Raw genomic sequence first — 24,456 nt, 5'->3', positions numbered from 1 at the left:
CTTGCGTCCAACGCTTGCGGCCATGCGGCGCTAAACGCAGCACAACGCATGTCCATGCGCCCCCATGTTAAATATAGGGGCGCATGACGCATGTGGCGCCGCTGCGGCGCCCGACGCTGCGGCGCTGACCGCAAATGTGAACTTAGACTAAGAAAATAGTATACAATGTGCTTCCTCTAGTGGCGGGAGCAGGCAGCACAGCACGGGGCCAGCCAGTGATGTGCACGCATTTGTTGTACTTACCTGTCCACATCCTAGGTCCCCCCCCTGATATTTTGTGCCCGGTAGTAAGAAAGTAGCCAAAATCTGTTTAAAATTTTGTTTAAAAGTTAAGTATTTTGCGCGGATTATCCGTAAAATCTATTTTACAGTACCAGCAAAGAGAGCCCTATGCAAATGCCTAGTTTGCCATTCCCTAGAGGTAACAAGAATTTAAAGCTTCCCGGCCCATTGTGAGAAAACCCCTGCAAATCTATTAGGGAATTACTAGTTGAGCGATTCTCTGATTCATTCGTGACTCCCCCAGGAAAGGCTGACATTCTACAATTTGCAGTAAATACTGAATTTGTTTCGCTCGCCCTTCCCCCATCCGTAAAACTTTGAGACAGTCTCAGCTTATTTTCCATTATAGAGCAGGAAATTCTATGAGGTCAACTTTTTTCTTTCTTTTTCGTATGAAAGTTCCCATTTTAAGCACAAAAATGCATAAAAAAAGGGCAACAAAGAAAACCCTCTGCCTTCTTCCAAGTACTTGTGCTATCTCTATCCATAAGCCCTATGTATGAAATCATGTAAATGGGACTGAGCCGCAGTACCAGATGCAGCCAATGGCCAAGAGTGGCGCTATTTCTGAAAGCAGCCTGTTTTACAGCTCAGAGTGTATCAGGGGCCTTGTTGGATCATGTGACACAGAGTGGACATATCATCATAACGAAATGTAAGTTTAAAAGCATTCACCCCTTTAAAGAGAACCTGTCACTTATAAATATTACATTTCTTTTTACCTGGTGTAAAGGCCGCTGATCTCCTGAATCCGGCGATGTTTTTCTTTTGATCCTGCGCCTCTCAGTTCCTGAGATATGGCCTCCTTTTCCCTGTATATAAATCGAGTTTTGTAAGCCAAGAGGGTGTGCTCCTCAACTCCTTTTATGGGCGTGTTAATAAGGACCTCTCCTCCTTGGCTAACAAGAGAAAATGTATATACAAGGAAGATGGGGCCGTATCTCAGGAACGGAGAGGCTCAGGAACAAAAGAAAAACATCGCCGGATTCTGGAGAACAGCGGCATTTATACCAGGTTAAAGTAAATATTTATGGATGATCCCCTTTAAATTCAGAGTTCTAGTATAATATGGGCAATGGGTGGAGGAATAGATCAGTGCAAAACTAAACAGATTTGTCTATGAAAACTGGGTGGAAACCATACTTGTCAACTCTCCCAGAAAGTGGAGGAGATGTCCCGGACTCCCGAAAGAGTCGGCAACGTTTTTTGTGTCCTGAGGACTTCAAATCCCAGCTAGTCTGCTGTGGAAGGGATATTTAGTGACTACAACCCCCTGTACAGACCTAGCTTCTTGCATCTTAGTGGTTCTGCATTTTAGTAAACAGCAATACCACCCGTAGCCTGTGGACAGGTGTGGCGCTGTGAGTTTTACATATAATGGACAATCCCTTTAATTTTGCTGATATTATCTATTATCGTGCTTCCTGATTATCTCCTAGTTTTAGTAAAGGCAGGCCGGGCTCCGACAACCTCTCAGTCTTGTAAAAGCCACTGGTTGTCACTATGAGATTAAACAGTCAAGTAGAATTTGTCTTTTTCAGAAATTTTATGTTTGGATTTCACACTCAGATAATGAGGAATATTGTAGCTAGGCAACAGAGAATTATTTACATATTTATTAGTGATGGCGTTAAAGGCAAAATCTGTAATAGGAACCATAACGAGCGTTGACGGATAAAGAGTTAAAGGGGGGGGGGGTCTCTTTCTAGGACGATCCGTCAATAATAAGCTTATTACAGAGTGTGCGATTTACCAGTGATCGTCTGATCACCTGCTAAGGAGCAGAGACATAAGTGTAACATTTTCCTGCAGCGCCCCCACTGGGGAAATGAAGGATTACATGGTTCCTATTAAAGTAAATGGGCCGATCTCGTAATGGGTCCTCCAGGAAGAAAAATGCTCTAGGTAGAATCTGGAAAAAAAAAGTACAGAATCTAATTAAAAAAAAAAGATGCAAATGATAATTAAGTGACCCCCTTCATTTGCTGAAACATACAAATCCCCCAGTGCATCGAGTTTATTCTGCATCTGTGCAGCACAAAGTTTTCTGCAAAGCTGGTAACCACATGCAACGTGAAGTTTCCACTCGGTAGTAAGTGTGCCGCGCCCACGCCCTGCCCACCAAACCCGGGCGGCCGCCTTGTAGTATGACATAACGTGGCAGGGTATACGGCCAGGCACAAAGCCACACGCATTTAACCCTTTCAATAAAAGGAGCACTTACGCCCTCTCAAAATACATGGGTGGGGAAAAGGTGGGGGAGTGGTTAAAACATTTTTAGGAGAATTTAGCATTTGCAGGTAAACATGGTCTTATGATGTTTAGTGCTTAACAGGATAACGGAACATTAACAATAACATTTAAGTAACAGTAAAATAAAATCATAGCCAGAAAAAAATGTATTAAAAAAAAGATTCAATAATTTTCCTCCCTTTTATCCTTTGTTGCTTTTTTTTTTTTGCAATTTAACCCCTTATTCTTTTTATATCTGACATCCGGTACTTTGGTCCCTGACATATAAATGCATAAACACAATGTAAAAAATAAATGAGATAAAGAATTCATAAAGCAGACATATATAAGTAATAATTAATAATAAAAATATATATACAAATTTATAAAATATTATATTCATGTATAATATATATACATATATACAGTTAATTATGTATCTACAGTATATATATATATATATATATATATATATTTTTATACACACAATGTATAGTATTTATAATGTTAAATATATAGTTACACAAACATATAATTATATAAACTATATTAATAAACACTAGTAATGTATATACGAGCTGGTTGGGGTTGTTCAGGATCCTCATCATCTCTCTGGAGGACCCAGAATGTTCTTGATTTCAAGGAGAACAGTGTAATACCTCATTTCACCTGTGGTGGTGCTGTAGGGAAATTAAGCACTTTCTCCAGGGATCCACCAAAGTCGATCGCTGGAGGTTCAAGCAGTAGGACATCAGGTCAACAACTTATAGCTGGGGAAACCCCCTTTGATTAAAAAAAAAGTCATTAACATCCCCTTTAACAAGCAATAGGTGTGGCTAGATTTAAAGCTTTACCAGAAGCTGGCTTTTTATGCTTAGTTTCACTCTTTCCCATCCGGCAGGATCCTGTCCTCGCAATCTCGGATTCTTAGACAAAATTGAGCGTCGTCGGCCACGCCTCTTTGTCTATTAGGACGGCACTGTCTTGATTTGCATTCTGTGAGTAGTATACAGTATACGCTCCACTGTAGCGTCTGATTCATAGCAAGCCGATTGGTTCCTGAAATCAGGAACATCTGGGGGAAAAAAAGAGACCTCCCAGACTCCTGGCAAAGTTGACAAACCTTCAGGTTCTGGCCAAAACCTTCTAGACGTTCTTGAGACATCAACATTTTTCTTTTGTTTTGTTTACAGCTGGTTTCCTTGGCGACCGACCACTGCTGCTGGACTGTTTCTATTGAGCTTGTAAGCACTATTATAAAGCTGGCCAGGATCGATGGAGCTCGCTGTTACATCCTAATCCTAGCCAGGTCCAGCGCAACGCTTGCAAGCTAGATAACGGAGGTGGTCGGTCTCCTAGGTAACGAGCTATAAACAAAAGAAAAGTGTTAATACCTCAAGAACAGATGCAAATTTTAACAAGCGGTAAATTCCAAAAGTGCTTGTTTAGAACTATCCCAACAGTATCCATGTATGAAGGTGGGCATTAACCCTTTATTAATACAAGGAATTCAGTAATAAGAATGCCTATGCAGCGTATGAGTCATAAGTGTTTACAATGTATCTTTTTTTGTGTGTGTTTGTCATTTGCAAAAAAATATACATTGTGTAAAAAAAATAGTATGGTCACTCAATCTGGAAAAGAAAATTTGCAGTGCAGCAGCCTGTTACATAAAAGTGATTTATTCCTCCCTCCATTCTACATTCTAATCCAACAATCGGCTGGAAAATATTTCCCAGCTCCACCAGTGCAGTTTAATAAGTCTGCTGGGATAAGATTGCAGGTCCGGAAAGTACCGTAACGCTACAGGCATATCTTGTACTTTTCCTTAAAAAAAACAGAGTAGTGCGAATGTGAGATATGGAAAAAAGGGCACTCCGACTGCTATGTCCATGAAAGGACTGGACCGATGGTGTGAGGACTGCACCCGATACACCTCTCATACGCAGGACAAGGGGTCAGGACTCCAGGAACCTCCACTAATATCTCCAGGAATGGAAAGACCCATTTGGAATTCAACTTAAAGGGCAACTCCACCTAATATATAATTTTACACAGATGAAATCAGAATCCATTGTTAGGTATAGTGAGTGGGTTCGTTTAAGGTACAATTCCCCCTTTTTGCTGTTTTCAAGGGTCTGAAATCGGGAACCATGATGCTTTGCAGCTAAGGACCCATGAAGACGAGCTGAAGGCTGCTATCAAAGCAACCTGGGCTTCCATAACCTCTCAGCAGCGCCACAGCCTGATCGCCTCCATGCCACGCCGCATTGATGCAGTAATTGATGCAAAAGGAGCCTGGACCAAATATTAAGTGCATTTATTGAAGAACTGAAATGAATTAACTTTTTGATGATATTCTAGTTTTGTGAGGAGCACCTGTGTGTAAGTTGATTATCTTGATAAAAGAGGTATTTTCATAAAATCAGCTTTTGGCAGGTAATACAGACTGCAGATTTGGAGGTGGCTAGAGAAACTAAACATAGTATTTGGATCTCTAGGACGCTAGATAGGCAAAAAACTGATTCCAGATCCATTAAACTGAATGAAAATTAGGATTCTTGGTAGGAATTTTCAAATGCTGAATTCTGAATGCAGCTGTGGAAGTGACTAGAGTAAAACAAAGTATTTGGATTCCCTAGGATGTTATAACTGGCAAATACAAATGCAGATCTATGTAAGCCTGCTGCACCGGTAAGGCAAGTATTTTCACAAGAATAAGGACTCTTGGCGGGTATTTTAGAGAAACTGAATAATGAATGCAGCTCTGGATGTGACTAGAAAAATAAAGCAAAGTGCTTGAATTTTTCAGGATGCTCTAACTGGCAAAATCGTATCCTGATCTATCTATGCCTGTAACAGTGTTTAAAGAGATATTTTCATAAAAATTTGGACCCCTGGCAGGTAATTCATACACTGAACTTCGAATCCAGATTTAGAGGTATCCAGAGGACTCGGTAGGTATTTCATTCATTGAATTTTGATAGCAGCTCTGGAGGTGACTATTTGAACTTCCAAGATGCTAAAACAGCCAAACCTGATCTGGATCAAACGCCATAGTAATTATTACTCTTTGCATTTGTTTCAGAAACACTCAGAATTCTGAACGCAGCTCTGGATCTGACTAGAGAAGTAAAACAAAGTATTTATTTTAAATTTCCAGGATGCTACAATTGGCAAAACTTTATATAAAACTGTTTCAGCGTTTTCATAAAAACTAGGACTAATCAAACATTTTAGATACACTGAAATTTGAATGCAGCTCTGGAGGTGACTAGAGGAGTAAATCAAAGTATTTGGACTTCCAGGATGCTAAAACTGCCCAATACCTGATCCAGGTCTATCCACGGCTTAGAAATTAGGACTGTTTGTATTTATTTCAGACACATTGAATTCGGATTGCAGCTCTGGATGCGAATAGAGAAGTAAAACAAAGGTTGTTGTTTTTTTCTTAATTTCCAGGATGCTACATCTGGCAAAATGTTACCGAATTCTATATAAATCTGTTGGAGTTTATTCATCAAAGCTATGATTCATCAAACACTTCAGATGTGCTGAATTTTGAATGCACCTTTGGAGGTGATTAGAGAAATAAAACATAATATTTGGATTCCTAAGACACGATAACAGACACATCTGTATCCAGAATTCTCAAACTCTAGAAAAGTTTAGGAGTTTTGGCAGGTATTTTAGAACACCCTGAATTGTGAGTGCAGCTCTGGAGGAGTAAAACAACAACAGCTCTGGATGTGACTGGAGTATAAGATGATGGAATCAATACAAGATGATTTTAGCATTTATTTTCAAAGTGACTCAATACAGATGAGCCGTTGGGTGAGGCACAATGGCGACCGTATTGGTTGTCACCCAGCTTTCCCAGGATCAGATATGACTTGACAGTAGGGATCATCCAGGAAGGCTCAGGCCACATGTACAAAGCGCCACTTCCCCGCAGAGACGCCGCTTCCTGTGACAGCGGCATTCCACAGACCAATATGCATTGAAGTTTATTTTCTTTGGCCGCAGCTTCTCCCCCCAATCTACCGCCAGCGTTTCCTATAGACGGACGTATAGAGGATCAGGCAGAAATAGCTCTTTTTGTTTTTTCTGGATTTCGTCCCGCAGCTTTTGTGCTATTTTTATCGCAATGCTCCATAAAAAGTGAATTCTGCCATAACTGCGCCTGCTGCGCGCACCCCCCGTCCGATGGATGTTATTTAAATCTGCGCCGCAGTCCGTGGAATCCTGCGGATTACTGCAATCATATGAAAAGTAGAAGACGATGCCAGACTGTGCACACGATTAATAGGTCACCGCTGTTAGAATGGGCATGCCGCTCTCTGGACATTAGGGCACTACATGATTCAGTATGCCCTGCTAGCTAAAAGGTCACCAGGCTGAATGCCAAGCTGTTCAGAGATTTGAGACTTTTAATTGTTAGTTGCCTTTCTCATCCTATATAAGGTACCGCCATACAGTGCACACAAGTCCTTCCATATTGAGCCTATTAGATGGTGAACAAAAAACAAAACAAAACTGCGAGATATGATTCAGAGAGCCACTACAGCAATCCACTGCAAAAATAAGGTGCTTATACGGCACTGCCACTCACGTTAATACTACCATATAGTGCTTACATAAAACCAACATACAGTGCAATGAGCTAATAACACCTCCATATATAAAGTAACAGCACTTCAATACAATGTTTTGTAGAGTCGCTCCCGCCTGAACGTGCAATATATTGTAGCAGATCCACACAATGAAAATACCACCACGCGACACTTAAATAATACCGTCGTACAGTGGTCAAATAATACCAACATACAATGATAAGATAACAACTCCTTACATAGAGTAACAGCACTTCCAAACAATGCTATACACCAGCAAACAGTTCTTAAATTATACCGCCATTCGGTGATTAAATAGCAGCTGCATATATTAATTAATAGGACTTCAATATGATGCCCAATAGTGACACCCCCTCCAAAGACTGTAAAATATACTTTAGAAGTTGCACACAATGTACATATAGCCAAAAAGAGCATAAATAATACCGCCATGTGGTAATTATAGGGCAGCTCCATAGCACTTCAATACGATGCTATATAATGTAACTCCCACCATAGACTGCAAAATCAACTATCAGCACACTTGTTGAATAAACCATTGTGCACTGTATACATAAAACTGCCATACAGTGATTAAATAATACCACTATATAGGGATTAAATAACAGCTCCATGCACAAGGTAATTGCACTTCGATACGATGCTACATAGTACCACCCATACCATAGACTATAAGATACCACATGAGGCAGATACTGATATATAGTGCTCAAATAATACCGTCACACAGTGATCAAATCAGTAAAACATCTTTATTAAGCCATTTTCAGCCATTTCAGGCAATCAAAGGGGTCTTCTTCTCTGACATAGTGGAAAATACCTTTAAGTGCAGTATTATTATAGTGATGAGTGGCGGCATGTGTTTAATACACGACCGGGGGAAACATCTGAACGTCATTTGCATGTTTTCCATGATTGTGCACTATATCCTCAGGGCGCTTCTATCCACAAACCAGACACATACCGGTAGATCAGTCCCCTCCATAATGATGACTTCCAGTCTGTGCGTGTCTATGGCTTAAGGGAATTAGATAGTAAGCTCTTCTGTAGCAGATCCCGACACAAATGAACACACTGTGTGTAAGCGCTGCAGTATAGGTCGCTGATATACTGCGTATGTGTTACTCTTCATTAGATGGGGAAAGGAATTGAGGATTGTATTGTGGAGGGGCAGGGCAGGGGGGGTATGTAATGTGGAGGCAGCTGATCTTGCTCAGCATAACAGATCGCAATATAGCTGCATTTATCCCTTGTCTACGGTCCCTAAGCCGGAGCATACATACATCTATACGTCTGTAGACAATCAGACAGGGCAGGATTACATCCAACAAACCTGCCTCATAATACAGCCATACAGTGCCCAAATCTAATAGAACCATACAGTTCGTAAACCTTACATCATACTGTGCTCCAATAATACATCCATGCAGTGCCCAAATAATACAGCCATATGTGCCAATACAGTAGAACTATACAGGGCCTAAACCTTACATAACACTGTGCTCTAATAATACAGCCATACAGTGCAGATACAATAGAACTATACAGTGCCTAAAGCTCACATCATACTGTGCTCCGATAATACATCCATACAGTGCCGACACAGTAGAACTATACAGTGCCTAAACCTTACATTATACTGTGCTCCAATAATACATTCATACACTGCAGATACAGTAGAACTATACAGTGCCTAAACCTTACATCATACTGCACTCCAATAATACTTCCATACAGTGCTGATACAGTAGAAATATACAGTGCTTAAACTTTACATCATACTGTGCTCCAATAATACGGCCATAAAGTGACCAAATAATAGAACCATACAGTGCCTAAACCTTACATCATACTGTGCTCCAATAATACGGCCATAAAGTGACCAAATAATAGAACCATACAGTGCCTAAACCTTACATCACACTGTGCTCCAATAATATGGCCATACAGTGCCAAAATAATAGAACCATACAGTGCCTAAACCTTACATCACACTGTGCTCCAATAATATGGCCATACAGTGCCAAAATAATAGAACCATACAGTGCCTAAACCTTACATCACACTGTGCTCCAATAATATGGCCATACAGTGCCAAAATAATAGAACCATACAGTGCCTAAATCTTACATCACACTGTGCTCCAATAATATGGCCATACAGTGCCAAAATAATAGAACCATACAGTGCCTAAATCTTACATCACACTGTGCTCCAATAATATGGCCATACAGTGCCAAAATAATAGAACCATACAGTGCCTAAACCTTACATCACACTGTGCTCCAATAATATGGCCATACAGTGCCAAAATAATAGAACCATACAGTGCCTAAACCTTACATCACACTGTGCTCCAATAATATGGCCATACAGTGCCAAAATAATAGAACCATACAGTGCCTAAATCTTACATCACACTGTGCTCCAATAATATGGCCATACAGTGCCAAAATAATAGAACCATACAGTGCCTAAACCTTACATCACACTGTGCTCCAATAATATGGCCATACAGTGCCAAAATAATAGAACCATACAGTGCCTAAACCTTACATCATACTGTGCTCCAATAATATGGCCATACAGTGCCAAAATAATAGAACCATACAGTGCCTAAACCTTACATCATACTGTGCTCCAATAATATGGCCATACAGTGCCAAAATAATAGAACCATACAGTGCCTATTCCTTTAGAGGTTGTAATTTTTTTTGCAACCTTTTGCTAATTACTTAAGGGTCTAATGTATGTGACCCGAAAAAATTATTGTGACACTGAAACTAGGTGAAAACCGCCATACAGATCACATGACCCACCAGGTCTATGCTCTATAACCGTGTATAGTAAATGTTTAGCATTGCCAGTGATCTTATTATAACTTCTGCAAAAAAAAAAAAAGTATCTACAGGTAGGTTCTGTTTTCTTGGTGAAGGTCGCGGGTACCACGTGAAGTTCATGTAGCAGGGTGTGGTGGAATTAATGCAAGGGCTGGGCGCCACATTTTATGCCATGTTCCCACTGCTTTGTTTGATTGAAACACATGAAAAATACTCCAAATATACAGAAGACTGTGACTAAGAATGTCCGATATGTGAAACAGGCATACAGTGCATAAAATAAGTTTTCACACCCTCAATAAATGTATTGACAATCAAAGTGCTTAATATAGGACCTCTGCATGGGGTGCAAATACTTTTCTTTAAGCACTGTACGTTAGAGTTGAGCAAAAAGATTCTCAGGACGCTGGTCCAGCAGTCACATCGGTAGTCCGTGGCTGCTAGATCAGAGCCACGCAAACCTTCTCCTAACTGCCGGCATCCCCGGCGCCTCTTCTGGTTAGTAGGCCCCAGCAATGACAATCAACAACGCAATAATGACACAACTAATCACAAGATTCCGAAAGGTACGAAGAAGTTCGTAGGAGTTTTATGTGTTGTCCCCTGACTCCCAATGTGCCCGCTGGACCAGGGTCCTGAGAATTTCTTTGCTCAACTCTACTGTACATATACGATACATCATTTATACTCATCTAATGGTTACATAACAAGCAAAAATGAGCATTCTGTTGTTGTTATGGGGTTGAATAATTTTGCAAACCACTGCATTTAGTTATTCTGCACAAAAAGCTTCTCACGGTTGCACAACGATGCAAAACCAACAATCTGTAAAAACACAGACACAGCAATATGGGTGAGGCACAATGCAAAACTCGGAAACTTTGGACAAGAAGGCGCAGAGCTGAGCAAAGATGATGCAGCAGAGCTGAAATTGTCAGATAACATTCCTCATTATCTCAGCTTAGAAAGTTGTCAATAATGAAGCCCCAGCTCAGCTCTGCTACATCCGTGATGAGCTTAGATCATGACAAGTTGACTACTCACCACTCTTGGCTTTTGCTCAATTGTTTGCAGAAATGGGGTGCTGTGTTCTGCGGATTTCTCGGGATCACTGGAAACATCATCCTCAGATTCGTCAAAAGAAGAAGAGAAGCCAGTGGATGATGCTGAAGATGAGGACAATTTCCTAGGAAGATTAGTAGGATTGATGCTTAGGCTATTACTTTCCACCAGACCTTCACAGTCTTCCCCGTGGTCAGTGACTATGACAGAAGGGATAAGTCCTGGAGAAATAACCCTAGATGGGGTGGTCTTGCTTGAGTCTTCAGGGGTGTTGAGGCTTTGCTCAGATTTGAGTCTATTGTAAGTTCTACATTTGTCCGTTTCCGAAGACGAGACCACTGATGTTGATAGTGGAATCATCGATGGTGATACTGCGACCACCGATGGTGACAGTGGAACCACCGATAGTGATACTGGGACCACTGATGGTGATATAGGTGATGTAGGGGTTGATGTTCCTTCCAAGCTAGAACATGATGATTTATGTCCTCTATCGTGACTAAAACTAAACACACTGTCCTCCGGTTTACTAAATCGTAAAGGTGAGGGGGATCTGCTGCCCAGCCGAGGACTTCTAAGCACTGGAGAAGTCGATCGGTTTTTAGCTTGAATATGGGCTTCAAAGAGTCCCACAACTTGATTGACCTGAACATTTTGGAGTTCCCGTTGTATCTGAGCAAGACGTCTCTTCTCTTCCGATTCCCCAAGTCCAATTCCTGACCCATTGCCATGCACCAAACCAAACAAAGACCCCGTTCGTGAATCTATTACAGAAACCGCTTCCCCAACATTCCCTCCATGAAGTCGTAAAGGCGATGAACACCTTCTAAACCTTGCCAACCTTGGAGAGTGCTCCTCTTTGCCGTTAAAACTTGGACTTCGACTTCTTGACGTGGATCGTTCTCCAGACTCAGGAAAGACAAAGGAGGGTGCGTTGTGGTTCCGTGGAGAGCTACCAGGACTGGTGGCACCAGGGCTATGGAGAGGCAGTGGTGATCGAACCAACAGTGGACAATAGGTGCTACGTCTCTCGGGCACGGGCAGCACGGGTCTCTGGCTCGTCTTCGTCACACCGTTGTTATTCATCATGACCAAGCTATTCAAGGCATAGCAATACACAGCCATAGTCCTGTGATGAGAGGAGCTGCAGATACGGGGCGTGCAGGGCACCACCGGCTCACACACACAGGTCCCAAAGATGTCTTCTCATCCACAGCAACGACATTGTTAGAAGAGATGAGCAGATGACGAGTGAGCCGGGCAAGTTCCCAGACCTCCATAAACAAATCAGCTGTAAATGAGAAGAGAAGAGAGAAATGTAAATGACGCTGACCCGGACTCTTCCAACCTACGAGATCATAAAAGAAAAAGTCAGTAGCTTGGTAAGTTCACGGCCGTCACTCCGATAAAGGAGGACGTCATTTCCATATACCTGCCCAATACTTACAACCTGTATTGTAAACATGGCGTGATATCAGATGCAAGAACGGGCATGTACAACCATGTAAGAAATGTGAGCGAGCCCTCCTCAAAGCCACTTCCCTCTCCATTACTTAACCTCCTGTGCCATGTAGAATGTGGAATACAAATGGCACAGAGTGCGAGAAAATTGTAAAAAAAACAACAAAAAACAAACAAACCATACACTGACCCCTTAGGACTTAACGCTGGCCTCTAGTACACATTTTTTTTTTTTTTTTTTTACCCCATAATTTTTCACTATGTTTTACAATGTTATATGAGTATTAGTTTGTTTTTAATTTCCGTGATTTTTATCCTGAAGTGATTGAATTATTTTTCAGAGGTGATTGTTTTCGCCACATCATGGATAAAAATGAAATCGGAAAAATGTCAAAGTTTATGGCAAAATTCTCAACATCATGTCTTGTGATACCATTTTGCAAGGGATAATACACAAAAAAAGTGAAAAGAAAAATACCGTAGAAGGCAAAAAAAAAAAAACACTTCTCACAATAAATGAAAAAGCATGCGCTTAATTATTTTCTGGACTTGGTTGTTCCTTAATTCATGATCTAAAAAAAAACCTTCATATTTTTATTTTGTATTTTTATATTACATTTATTACATTTTTTAGATATATTTTTATGGCTTTTATTTTACTCTAGATGTAATTTTGTAATTTACCGTGGTATTATCTTACATGGGGCTCATGTTCTAGATGTGTGACATCAAGCACACAAATCTCCAAGGGTGCTCAAACTTTTGCATTTGCCCATTTTCCTATTTGTAACTTTAAAATGTAAAAAATGACTATGTATATATTTTTTTTTTTTTTGGGGGGGGGGGGGGCTTAAAATATAAAGGAAATTTGTCATGTAATTTTGAGCAGGGGTGCCGAAACTTTTAGGGTATGTGCACACGTTCTGGATTATTCGCGGATTTTGCGCGTTTTTTCGGCGGTATAAAAGCATAAAAAACGCATACATTATGCATCCCATCGTTTCCAAGGCATTCCACAATTTTTGTGCACATGTTGCGGATTTTTCCGCAAAAAAACGCATGCGGAAAAAATACGCAGCATGTTCATTAATTTTGCGGATTTTTTGCGGAAAATCTCCGGTTTTGCTCAGGAAGTTTCCGCATAAAATCCTGACGTGTGCACATAGCCTTACATGCCACTGAATACAGCAGTGATTGGAGCTGTATTCAGAGGTCAAGACTAAAGAAACGAGAAATGTAAATGTACTTGATATCGCCACATCCGCAAAAGTCTGAACTATAAGGCTATGTTCACACATTGCGTTTTTACATGTGCATGTTTTACCTGTGGATTTTTCCGCATCTAATGCAAATCTATGGAGAAATTCTGCACAGAAAACTCAGCAAGAGAAATTGACATGCTGCGGACTGGAAACACTGCACGTCAGTTTACGCTGAGTAAAATAAAAGCACAGTGGCCATGAAATTTCTATAAATCCCATCCAATTTGCTTGAACTGTATAAGGAGCTGCTTTATTGAGGCAGCAAAAATATGCAGCGTCAAAAATGCACCAAAAGAGCTTATCGTGGGAACGTTGCCTCCAATGAAAAATTCATTAACACAGCGAAGAGTTAAAATAAACTGTCAGAATTGCAGTTTTTTTGGCCACTGAACCACTTTTTAAAAAATTCAAGAAAAGTAATTAAAACATCTGGCTATGTGCACACGTTGCAGATTTGCCTGCGGATTTTTCCGCACTGAATCCGCATCTCTTGGCAGAAAATGCAGGTGTGTTTTAGATGCGGTTTTTGTGCGGATTTTATGTGTTTTTAATGCGTTTTTGAAAGCTAAATAAAGATCTATTATTGAACAACAAAAAAAAAGATTTGTGATGTAAAATAGACAGATAGATGATAGATAATAGATATAAATATAGAAAGACAGATAGATAGATAGATAGATAGATAGATAGATAATAGATAGATAGATAGATAGATAGATAGATATAAGGAATGAGATAGATAGATAGATAGATAGATAGATAGATAGATAGATAGATAGATAGATAGATAGATAGATAGATAGATAGATAGATAAATAGATCTACAGATAGATAGAAGGAATGAGATGGATCTATAGATGGATAGATCTATACATAGATTGATAGATATTATCTATCTATCGATCTATTTATCTCTTTCCTTCTATCTATCTATCTATCTTTAGATCTATCTTTCATCTATCTATCTCATTCCTTCTATCTATCTATCTATCTATCTATCTATCTATCTCAATCCTTCTAGCTATCTATCTCATTCCTTATATCTATCTATCTATCTGTCTGATATCTATCTATCTATCTATCCATCCATCTATCTATCTATCTATCTATCATCTATCTCATTCTTTCGATAGCTAGATAGCTAGATAGCTAGATAGATAGATAGATAGATAGATAGATAGATAATAGATATGGGATAGATAGATAGATAGATAGATAGATAGATAGATAGATAGATAGATAGATAGCTTGAGAAAGGATTTGTTTTATCTGAAACCTTCAAAAAGAACCTGAAGACTCACCTCTTCACAAGCTTACAGCCTGCAGTGATCCTGAACCTACTGAACCGCCGCACAACCAGCACTACCCTCTCCTAGTGTATCCTCACCCATCCCCTGAAGACTGTGAGGCCTCGCGGGCAGGGTCCTCTCTCCTTATGTACCCGTGTGCCTTGTTTTTTTGCTCATGTTTAATGTATTTGTCTATATTTGCCCCGTATTTCACATGTAAAGCGCTGTGGAATAAATGGCGCTATAAAAATGTGTAATAATAATAATAATAATCTGAAACGTTGCCACGCCACAGGGCATTAAAGTCCTCTTTTTTTCCATATTCTTGTGCTGTTCCCCTTTTTGTTTACTAGATAGATAGATAGATAGATAGATAGATAGATAGATAGATAGATAGATAGATAGATATGGGATAGATAGATAGATAGATAGATAGATAGATAGATAGACATGGGATAGATAGAAGGAATGAGATAGATAGATAGATAGATAGATAGATAGATAGATAGATAGATAGATAGATAGATAGATAGATAGATAGATGGGTAGATATGGGATAGATAGATAGATAGATAGATAGATAGATAGATAGATAGATAGATATGGGATAGATAGATAGATAGATAGATAGATAGATAGATAGATAGATAGATAGATAGCTTGATAAAGGATTTGTTTTATCTGAAACATTGCCACGCCACAGGGCATTAAAGTCCTCTTTTTTTACATCTTCTTGTGCTGTTCCCCTTTTTGTTCAATAGATAGATAGATAGATAGATATGGGATACATATGGGATACATAGATAGATAGATAGATAGATAGATAGATAGATAGATAGATAGATAGATATGGGATAGATAGATAGATAGATAGATAGATAGATAGATAGATAGATAGATATGGGATAGATACTGTATGTTCCACGACGATCTCCCCTATAGAACAGTGACATCAGGAGATGTCACCGCTCTATAGGGCCTCCAGAGACACACTGACAGGAGACAATGGCTCCTGCAGTGCATCACTGAAGAGGTTGCCTTAGTTCATTGCTCTCACTTCATGGCAATGATGTGTGGGAATTTTCCCACGCAGCAGTGCCGCAAGTGAGAGTATGAACTATACTCACAGCAGCGGAGGGATACAGTGCGGAAGGATACCTTCCGTCATTGTATCCCGGTGCCCATGGAGAGCGGATGTGACAGCTGTCCACGGGAGATCGTCGTGGGACACTCGTATTAATTGGATTACTGCGGATCAGGGAGTATACTGTTGGTTTATTATTTTAATATTTTTTACAGGTGATTGATGGCTTCGGGATCAAGGTGATTGGTGAGTATGTACTCTATGATGTATGTTGTATGTACTGTATGTTAAATGTACTCTATGTACTGTATGTTGTATGTACTGTAAGTTGTATGTACTGTATGTACTGTATGTTGTATGTACTGTATGTTGTATGTACTGCATGTTGTATGCACTGTATGTACTGTATGTTGTATGCACTCTATGTTGTATGTACTGTATGTACTGTATGTTGTATGTACTGTATGTTGTATTCACTGTATGTACTGTATGTTGTATGAACTGTATGTTGTATGTATTGTATGTACTGCATGTTGTATGTACTGTATGTTGTATGTATTGTATGTACTGTAAGTTGTATGTACTGTATGTACTGTATGTTGTATGTACTGCATGTTGTATGCACTGTATGTACTGTATGTTGTATGCACTGTATGTTGTATGTACTGTATGTACTGTATGTTGTATGTACTGTATGTACTGTATGTTGTATGTACTGCATGTTGTATGCACTGTGTGTACTGTATGTTGTATGAACTGTATGTTGCATGTACTGTATATACTGTATGTTGTATGTACTGTATGTTGTATGTATTGTATGTACTGTATGTTGTATATACTGTATGTTGCATGTACTGTATGTTGTATGTACAGTATGTTGTATGTACTGTATGTACATGTACTGTATGTTGTATGTACTGTATGTACAAGTACTGTATATTGTATGTACTGTATGTACTGTATGTTGTATGTACATGTACTGTATGTTGTATGTACTGTATGTACATGTACTATATGTTGTATGTACTGTATGTTGTATGTACTGTATGTACTGTATGTTGTATGTACTGTATATGTGTGTATGTGGTTTGTTTTTTGTTTTTTTTTTTTACATTCAGGACATTAGCCGGATGATGGGACTACTACTGTCCCATCATTGGCTAATGTGTCAATCACTGTCACTGTAGCAGGCATAGCCGGATGGGACGATGCCTGCACACACACACACACACACAGCTCCGCAGACCCCCAGACAGCCCCAGCAGACACTCGCACACCCACGGACAGCCCGCAGACCCCCGGACACCCACAGACAGCCCGCAAACCCCTGGACGACCCCGGCAGACACCCGCACACCCACGGACAGCCCGCAGACCCCCGAACAGCCCCGGCAGACACCTGCACACCCACGGATAGCACGCAGACCCCCAGACAGCCCCAGCAGACCCCTGGATAGCCACGGCAGACCCCTGGACACCCATGGACAGCCTGCAGACCCCCAGACAGCCCCGGCTGACACCCGCACACCCACGGATAGCGCGCAGACTCTCAGACAGCCACGGCAGACCCCCAGACAGCCACAGCAGACCCCTGCACACCCACGGACAGCCTCGCCGACCCCACACACACATACACAGACACGCACATAGCTCCACCCACACTCCGCCCACACACTTCCCTCCTCTCGATCTGCAGCGTTTCATCTGCAGCTAAACCGCAGATCTTTTTTACATCTGCGGTTTTGCTGCGGATGTGCCTGACTCAATGCAAGTCAATGGGTGCAGAAACGCTGCAGATCCACACAAAGAATTGAGATGCTGCGGAAAAAACACCGCTGCGTTTCCGCACGTTTTTTTCCGCAGCATGTGCACAGCGGATTTGGTTTTCCATAGGTTAACATGCTACTGTAAAATGCATGGAAAACTGCTGCAAATCCGCAATGTGTGCACATAGCCAATGTACCTCAAAATGCTATCAATAAAACTACAGCATACAACAAAGAAAAAAAAATCTCATACAACTCAATGGACGGAAAAATAAAAATTGCCAGTCTTGGAAAGTGTCGAAAAAAATAATTTCACTTTCTGTTACTAAGTTCTGAATTGTTTTTACCACTAAAATACAAAAAACAACTTTCTACACGTTCAGTATCGCCATACTCGTACGGAGGAAAATCATGTTGCCAAGTCATTTTAACATTACACTGGTGAAACCTAAAGGGCAGGGTTGTGTTTCTTCACCATTTCACCCCATTTTAAATGTTTCTTAGGCTTCATTTGTCAATATAGGCCTCACTTGTCCTTGTTGCCCATAGCAACCAATTAGAGTTCAGCTTTTACTGTTTAAACTGCTGTGAAGAAATGAAAGCTGAGCTCTGATTGGTTGCTATGGACAACAAGAATAATTGAGGCCTAGTATCGTATAACAAACATTGCAGCACAAATCCCATAGTACTCAATGCGATGGAAATCAAATATTGGGTCTATTGCAATAGCGACACACAGGAGCCATTACCTTCTGCTTCGTGACCACATAATATTAGGTGAAGAATGAATTTCGTTCCCATGTAAAACCTGTAAACTGTGTGACATGAAGTAGATTATAATGGATGGCCCATCTTCCAGATCATCAGTAACAGGATGGGAACCTGAAGCCTGGCGCGTTTCCAGCCCTGGTATTATGCAGAACCAGTTTTAGCGACAGGTGATTGCTCTGCACAAGGCAGCAGTGTTTGTACTGCAGAGAATTATCCGCACTGTCCATGGCCGGGATACACAGGGAATTCCCTGCAGCTGGCATCCATTGCATAAACATAACTCCAATACTACAGGGAAAGATGAATGGCTTGTGAACCAGAATAGAATGGTTAGGCGGCAAAATCCTGATGGACATAGGGAAACCATTATATCTAAGGGGCACAGGGCATCAAAAGGTGGTTACTATGGGGTGGAAGCGAGCAACTGTGGTGAGAAACCAAGTCATGTCACACTGCCACTCCTTGTCTCTGAATTCAAGATTCACATTGGAAAATTATCCACTAGAAGCTAAGGGCCCATGCAGAATATTGAGTGCAGCTCTGGAGTATAATACAGGATGTAATTCAGGATCAGTAATGTAATGTATGTACACAGTGACTGCACCAGCAGAATATTGAGTGCAGCTCTGGAGTATAATACAGGATGTAATTCAGGATCAGTAATGTAATGTATGTACACAGTGACTGCACCAGCAGAATAGTGAGTGCAGCTCTGGAGTATAATACAGGATGTAACTCAGGATCAGTAATGTATGTACACAGTGACTGCACCAGCAGAATAGTGAGTGCAGATCTAGAGTATAATACAGGATGTAATTCAGGATCAGTAATGTAATGTATGTACACAGTGACTGCACCAGCAGAATACTGAGTGCAGATCTAGAGTATAATACAGGATGTAACTCAGGATCAGTAATGTAATGTATGTACACAGTGATTGCACCAGCAGAATATTGAGTGCAGCTCTGGAGTATAATACAGGATGCAACTCGGGATCAGTAATGTAAGTACACAGTGACTGCACCAGCAGAATAGTGAGTGCAGCTCTGGAGTATAATACAGGATGTAACTCAGGATCAGTAATGTAATGTATGTACACAGTGACTGCACCAGCAGAATAGTGAGTGCAGCTCTGGGGTATAATACAGGAGGTAACTCAGGATCAGTAATGTATGTACACAGTGACTCCACCAGCAGAATAGTGAGTACAGCTCTGGAGTATAATACAGGATGTAACTCAGGATCAGTAATGTAATGTATGTACAGAGTGACTGCACCAGCAGAATAGTGAGTGCAGCTCTGGAGTATAATACAGGATGTAACTCAGGATCAGTAATGTATGTACACAGTGACTGCACCAGCAGGATATTGAGTGCAGCTCTGGAGTATAATACAGGATGTAACTCAGGATCAGTAATGTAATGTATGTACACAGTGACTGCACCAGCAGAATAGTGAGTGCAGCTCTGGGGTATAATACAGGAGGTAACTCAGGATCAGTAATGTATGTACACAGTGACTCCACCAGCAGAATAGTGAGTACAGCTCTGGAGTATAATACAGGATGTAACTCAGGATCAGTAATGTAATGTATGTACAGCGTGACTGCACCAGCAGAATAGTGAGTGCAGCTCTGGAGTATAATACAGGATGTAACTCAGGATCAGTAATGTATGTACACAGTGACTGCACCAGCAGGATAGTGAGTGCAGCTCTGGAGTATAATACAGGATGTAACTCAGGATCAGTAATGTAATGTATGTACACAGTGACTGCACCAGCAGAATAGTGAGTGCAGCTCTGGGGTATAATACAGGATGTAACTCAGGATCAGTAATGCAATGTATGTACACAGTGACTACACCAGCAGAATAGTGAGTGCAGCTCTGGAGTATAATACAGGATGTAACTCAGGATCAGTAATGTATGTACACAGTGACTGCACCAGCAGAATAGTGAGTGCAGCTCTGGAGTATAATACAGGATGTAACTCAGGATCAGTAATGCAATGTATGTACACAGTGACTACACCAGCAGAATAGTGAGTGCAGCTCTGGGGTATAATACAGGATGTAACTCAGGATCAGTAGTGTAATGTATGTACACAGTGACTGCAACAGCAGAATAGTGAGTGCAGCTCTGGGGTATAATACAGGAGGTAACTCAGGATCAGTAATGCAATGTATGTACACAGTGACTACACCAGCAGAATAGTGAGTGCAGCTCTGGAGTATAATACAGGATGTAACTCAGGATCAGTACAGGATCAGTAATGCAGAACTTAATTTGATCGTTACTTTTTTAATGGCAGCTATATTAGCGGGTATTATATAATGTTAATATGACAAGAAGCTTCAATTATTGGCACTTTAACACTCACTATATACATATTAAAAGTGGAAGTCCACGACTTCAAGGCGTTGTGACAATTTTTTCATGTGAGGTCAGATTACTGGATATTCTCACTAACGCCTTATTGACAGAAGTATTAAACCCATTTCATGTCGCTCTGCCTGACCTATCCTTCTACACACCTGCAGGAGTATATCAAGTAGTAACATAACAGTATGTCGCCCTGAAACCATTCACCTGACAGGCGACGATCCTCTGCCCATCATTACGGTGTTCACAATTCTCATTGTCCCCGCAGGTGACATAATTCTCATGTTATCATGTCGCTGCTTAGTTTATAAATACTCCATGGGTCACCCCCTATTGTAGCACAGACTCCTATACTCTGCAGATCACAAACTGTTAGCAAATTTACCGACAGCTGGTGAGCAATGCAATCTGCTATATACAGTAACTAATGATGTCAGTAAAATAATGATCCTCTACCAAATGGATAATGCTGCACCATATCATAGGACAATATAGTGTCAATAACATGTTGGGAAACTGCATAAGAAGCAATTCCCTAATACAAACGTGTATTAGGAGATCTCCAAAAAGGGGCAAGAAAAAAAAGATTTACAGATCTATGGAAATCCTGCATCTATATGATTGGCTCACCACCGCATTGTATAGGGAGTAATTGCATATATTTGAGGGAATTGATATTTTTGCTATTCAATAATAGAGGTACATTTAAAATATCCATACATACTGCATAATAATTTGTGATCATATACGCTACAGCTATTGCAAAAAGGTTCCTACAGCATTGATGGACTACACAATTATAATAGGTGGAGAAATGGCACAAATAGCAATTCCTGCATCCATGTAAACTTTATGCATAAATCATATCATTAAATCTGTAGGAAGAACATCTATTATCTGTCTATCTAGTATCTGTCTATTATCTATCTACCTGTATATATATATATATATATATATATATATATATATATATATATATATATATATATATATATATATATATGTGTGTGTTATTTATGCATTGCCCTTAGCTTCTGTAACTAAGACCGGATCCAAATCCTACATCGCACTGCTACCTTCATCACATGATGGGGGTTGTAATCCCACCAATATGTGTCCAAAAAGTTGTGAACAAAACTTTTCTGCAAATAAATAGTTGTTTAGTCATTTGGATCCTACCCTCATGGCAGCGATCAGCGCTATTCGGGGCGATTATTTCGCTTGATTATCGTTTTATCATCGGGTGATCTGTTGGGTAAATTGGGCAAATATCTTCAGGCATTTTACAGTAACTGTTCCTGGCGCAGCAGATGGATTATTAGTGCTCCCAGAATACAGACACCCAGCGACAGGCGCCCATGACCCTGACACCCCCTCACCAGTGTATGTCATAGATACAGTGACCTGTGCAGGGGTGATGGCTCCTAGTCCCCGGCTCCAGCCCCACAGCCCTCTCTCACCTTCTCTTCTGCAGGATCCAGTGGTGGGGTCCCTGAGGAGCAGAGTCCGCCGCCGCTGCTTTGTGCCTCCTCTGCACTGTTTGCTCTGTGTGTAATGTACAAGTTATGTAGCAGGAAGGAAGTTGTGCAGTTTGTCTGGGGCTGAACTCTACGAGCTTCCTTGTACTGGGGGAACTGAGAAAGTTTCCATTGTCAGGACTGGCTCTGCTCGCGGCTCAGCTCCTTTCCAGCACTGCCTGCGCCCGGGAGACAGGAGGCTGCTTATCTGTCCTCTGCCATCCAATCACTGGGTGCAGGAGGAGGACACCATGGCTGAGAGAGAGGAGAAGCCGGGAGGATGGCGCCCGGGGCAGCCTGGCATGGGCACAGCTTGTGGGCGAGGAGAGGGCAGCTCCTGACCGCCACCTTAGTGAGGGCTTCACAGGAAAGCTATAGACTGGGAGAGTGAGATGGTGTATCTAAGCCGGTCATGTGTGATACTGTCTGCTGAGCCATGTATCTAAGCCGGTCATGTGTGATACTGTCTGCTGAGCCATGTATCTAAGCCGGTCATGTGTGATACTGTCTGCTGAGCCATGTATCTAAGCCGCTCATGTGTGATACTGTCTGCTGAGCCATGTATCTAAGCCGGTCATGTGTGATACTGTCTGCTGAGCTGTGTATCTAAGGCTTGAGTTCTAAGCCGATCACGTGTGATACTGTCTGCTGAGCCATGTATCTAATCCTATCCTGTGTGATACTGTCTGCTGAGCCATGTATCTAAGCCGGTCACTTGTGATTCTATCTGCTGGGCTGTGTATCTAAGGCTACTTTGACACTGGCGTTTTTTGTCCTCCGTCGCAATGCGTCGTTTTGGACAAAAAACGCATCCTGCAAAAGTGCTTGCAGGATGCGTTTTTTCTCCATTGACTTGCATTAGCGACTCATTGCGACGGATTGCCACACGTCGCATCCGTCGTGCGACGGATGCGTTGTACTTTGGCGGACCGTCGGCACAAAAAAACGCTACATGTAACGTTTTTTGCTGCATGCGCGCATGCGCGGCTGTAACTCCGCCCCCACCTCCCCGCACCTCACAATGGGGCGGCGGATGCGCTGGAAAAATGCATCCGCTGCCCCCGTTGTGCGGCGTATACAACGCTAGCGTCGGTAACCTCGGCCCGACGCACTGCGACGGGCCGAGCCCGACGCTAGTGTGAAAGAAGCCTAAGGCTTCTTTCACACTTCAGTTGTTTGGGGTCAGTCAGCTCCAACATAGTGACGGATCGACGGATCCATCACAATTGTTGAGAAAACGGTTCTAACGGATCCGTTTTTTTGACGGATCCGTTACTTGGGGGTTGTCTGGGAAAAGTATCTACTTTTTGGAGCATGCGCAATTGAAAAAGCGGATTGGGGAGGCGGATCCGCCGAAATGACGGTCGCGACGGATCCGTCGCCCATAGGCGTCCATTCTATGGAATGGCAGACGCAACGGATCTGTCGCGAACCGCCATTTTGGCGCAGACAAAAAACATAATGTCCGTCAATGTCTAGACAACGTCTGCCAAATTTCGACGGATCCGTCGCATGGCGGATGGAACGGACGACCATCCTCCACAATCCGTCGCTAATGTATGTCTATGGGAAATAGCGGATCCGCCAAAAAAAATGGCGGATCCGCTATTTGAGGAAAATGGCGGTTTCAGACTGACGCCAAAAGACTGAAGTGTGAAAGAGGCATAAGCCTATACTGTGTAATACTGTCTGCTGAGCCATGTATCTAAGCCGGTCACGTGTGATCCTGTCTGCTGAGCTGTGTATCTAAGCCGGTCACGTGTGATCCTGTCTGCTGAGCTGTGTATCTAAGCCGGTCACGTGTGATACTGTCTGCTGAACTGTGTATCTAAGCCGGTCACATGTGATACTGTCTGCTGAACTGTGTATCTAAGC

General features: G+C 41.5%; 1 protein-coding gene across 1 annotated transcript in view; it reads right to left on the bottom strand.

Annotated features, from left to right (window-relative positions):
* Nucleotides 1–22,762, bottom strand: part of ITPKB (inositol-trisphosphate 3-kinase B) — an 86,885-nt gene extending 64,123 nt beyond the window's left edge. Inside the window, exons 1-2 of the mRNA XM_077282148.1 lie at nt 22,525–22,762; nt 11,033–12,341 (exon numbers count right to left, since the gene is read on the bottom strand). Of these exons, the coding sequence (XP_077138263.1) occupies nt 11,033–12,175 (1,143 nt within the window). The 5' untranslated portion in view covers nt 12,176–12,341; nt 22,525–22,762. The remainder of the gene's footprint in view (nt 1–11,032; nt 12,342–22,524) is intronic.
* Between the last annotated feature and the right edge of the window lie 1,694 nt (nt 22,763–24,456).

The sequence above is a fragment of the Ranitomeya variabilis genome, chromosome 2 (assembly GCF_051348905.1).
Source record: "Ranitomeya variabilis isolate aRanVar5 chromosome 2, aRanVar5.hap1, whole genome shotgun sequence".
NCBI lineage: Eukaryota > Metazoa > Chordata > Amphibia > Anura > Dendrobatidae > Ranitomeya > Ranitomeya variabilis.
Note: the sequence above shows the minus strand (reverse complement) of the source record. Positions and strands in the feature narration are given on the sequence as shown.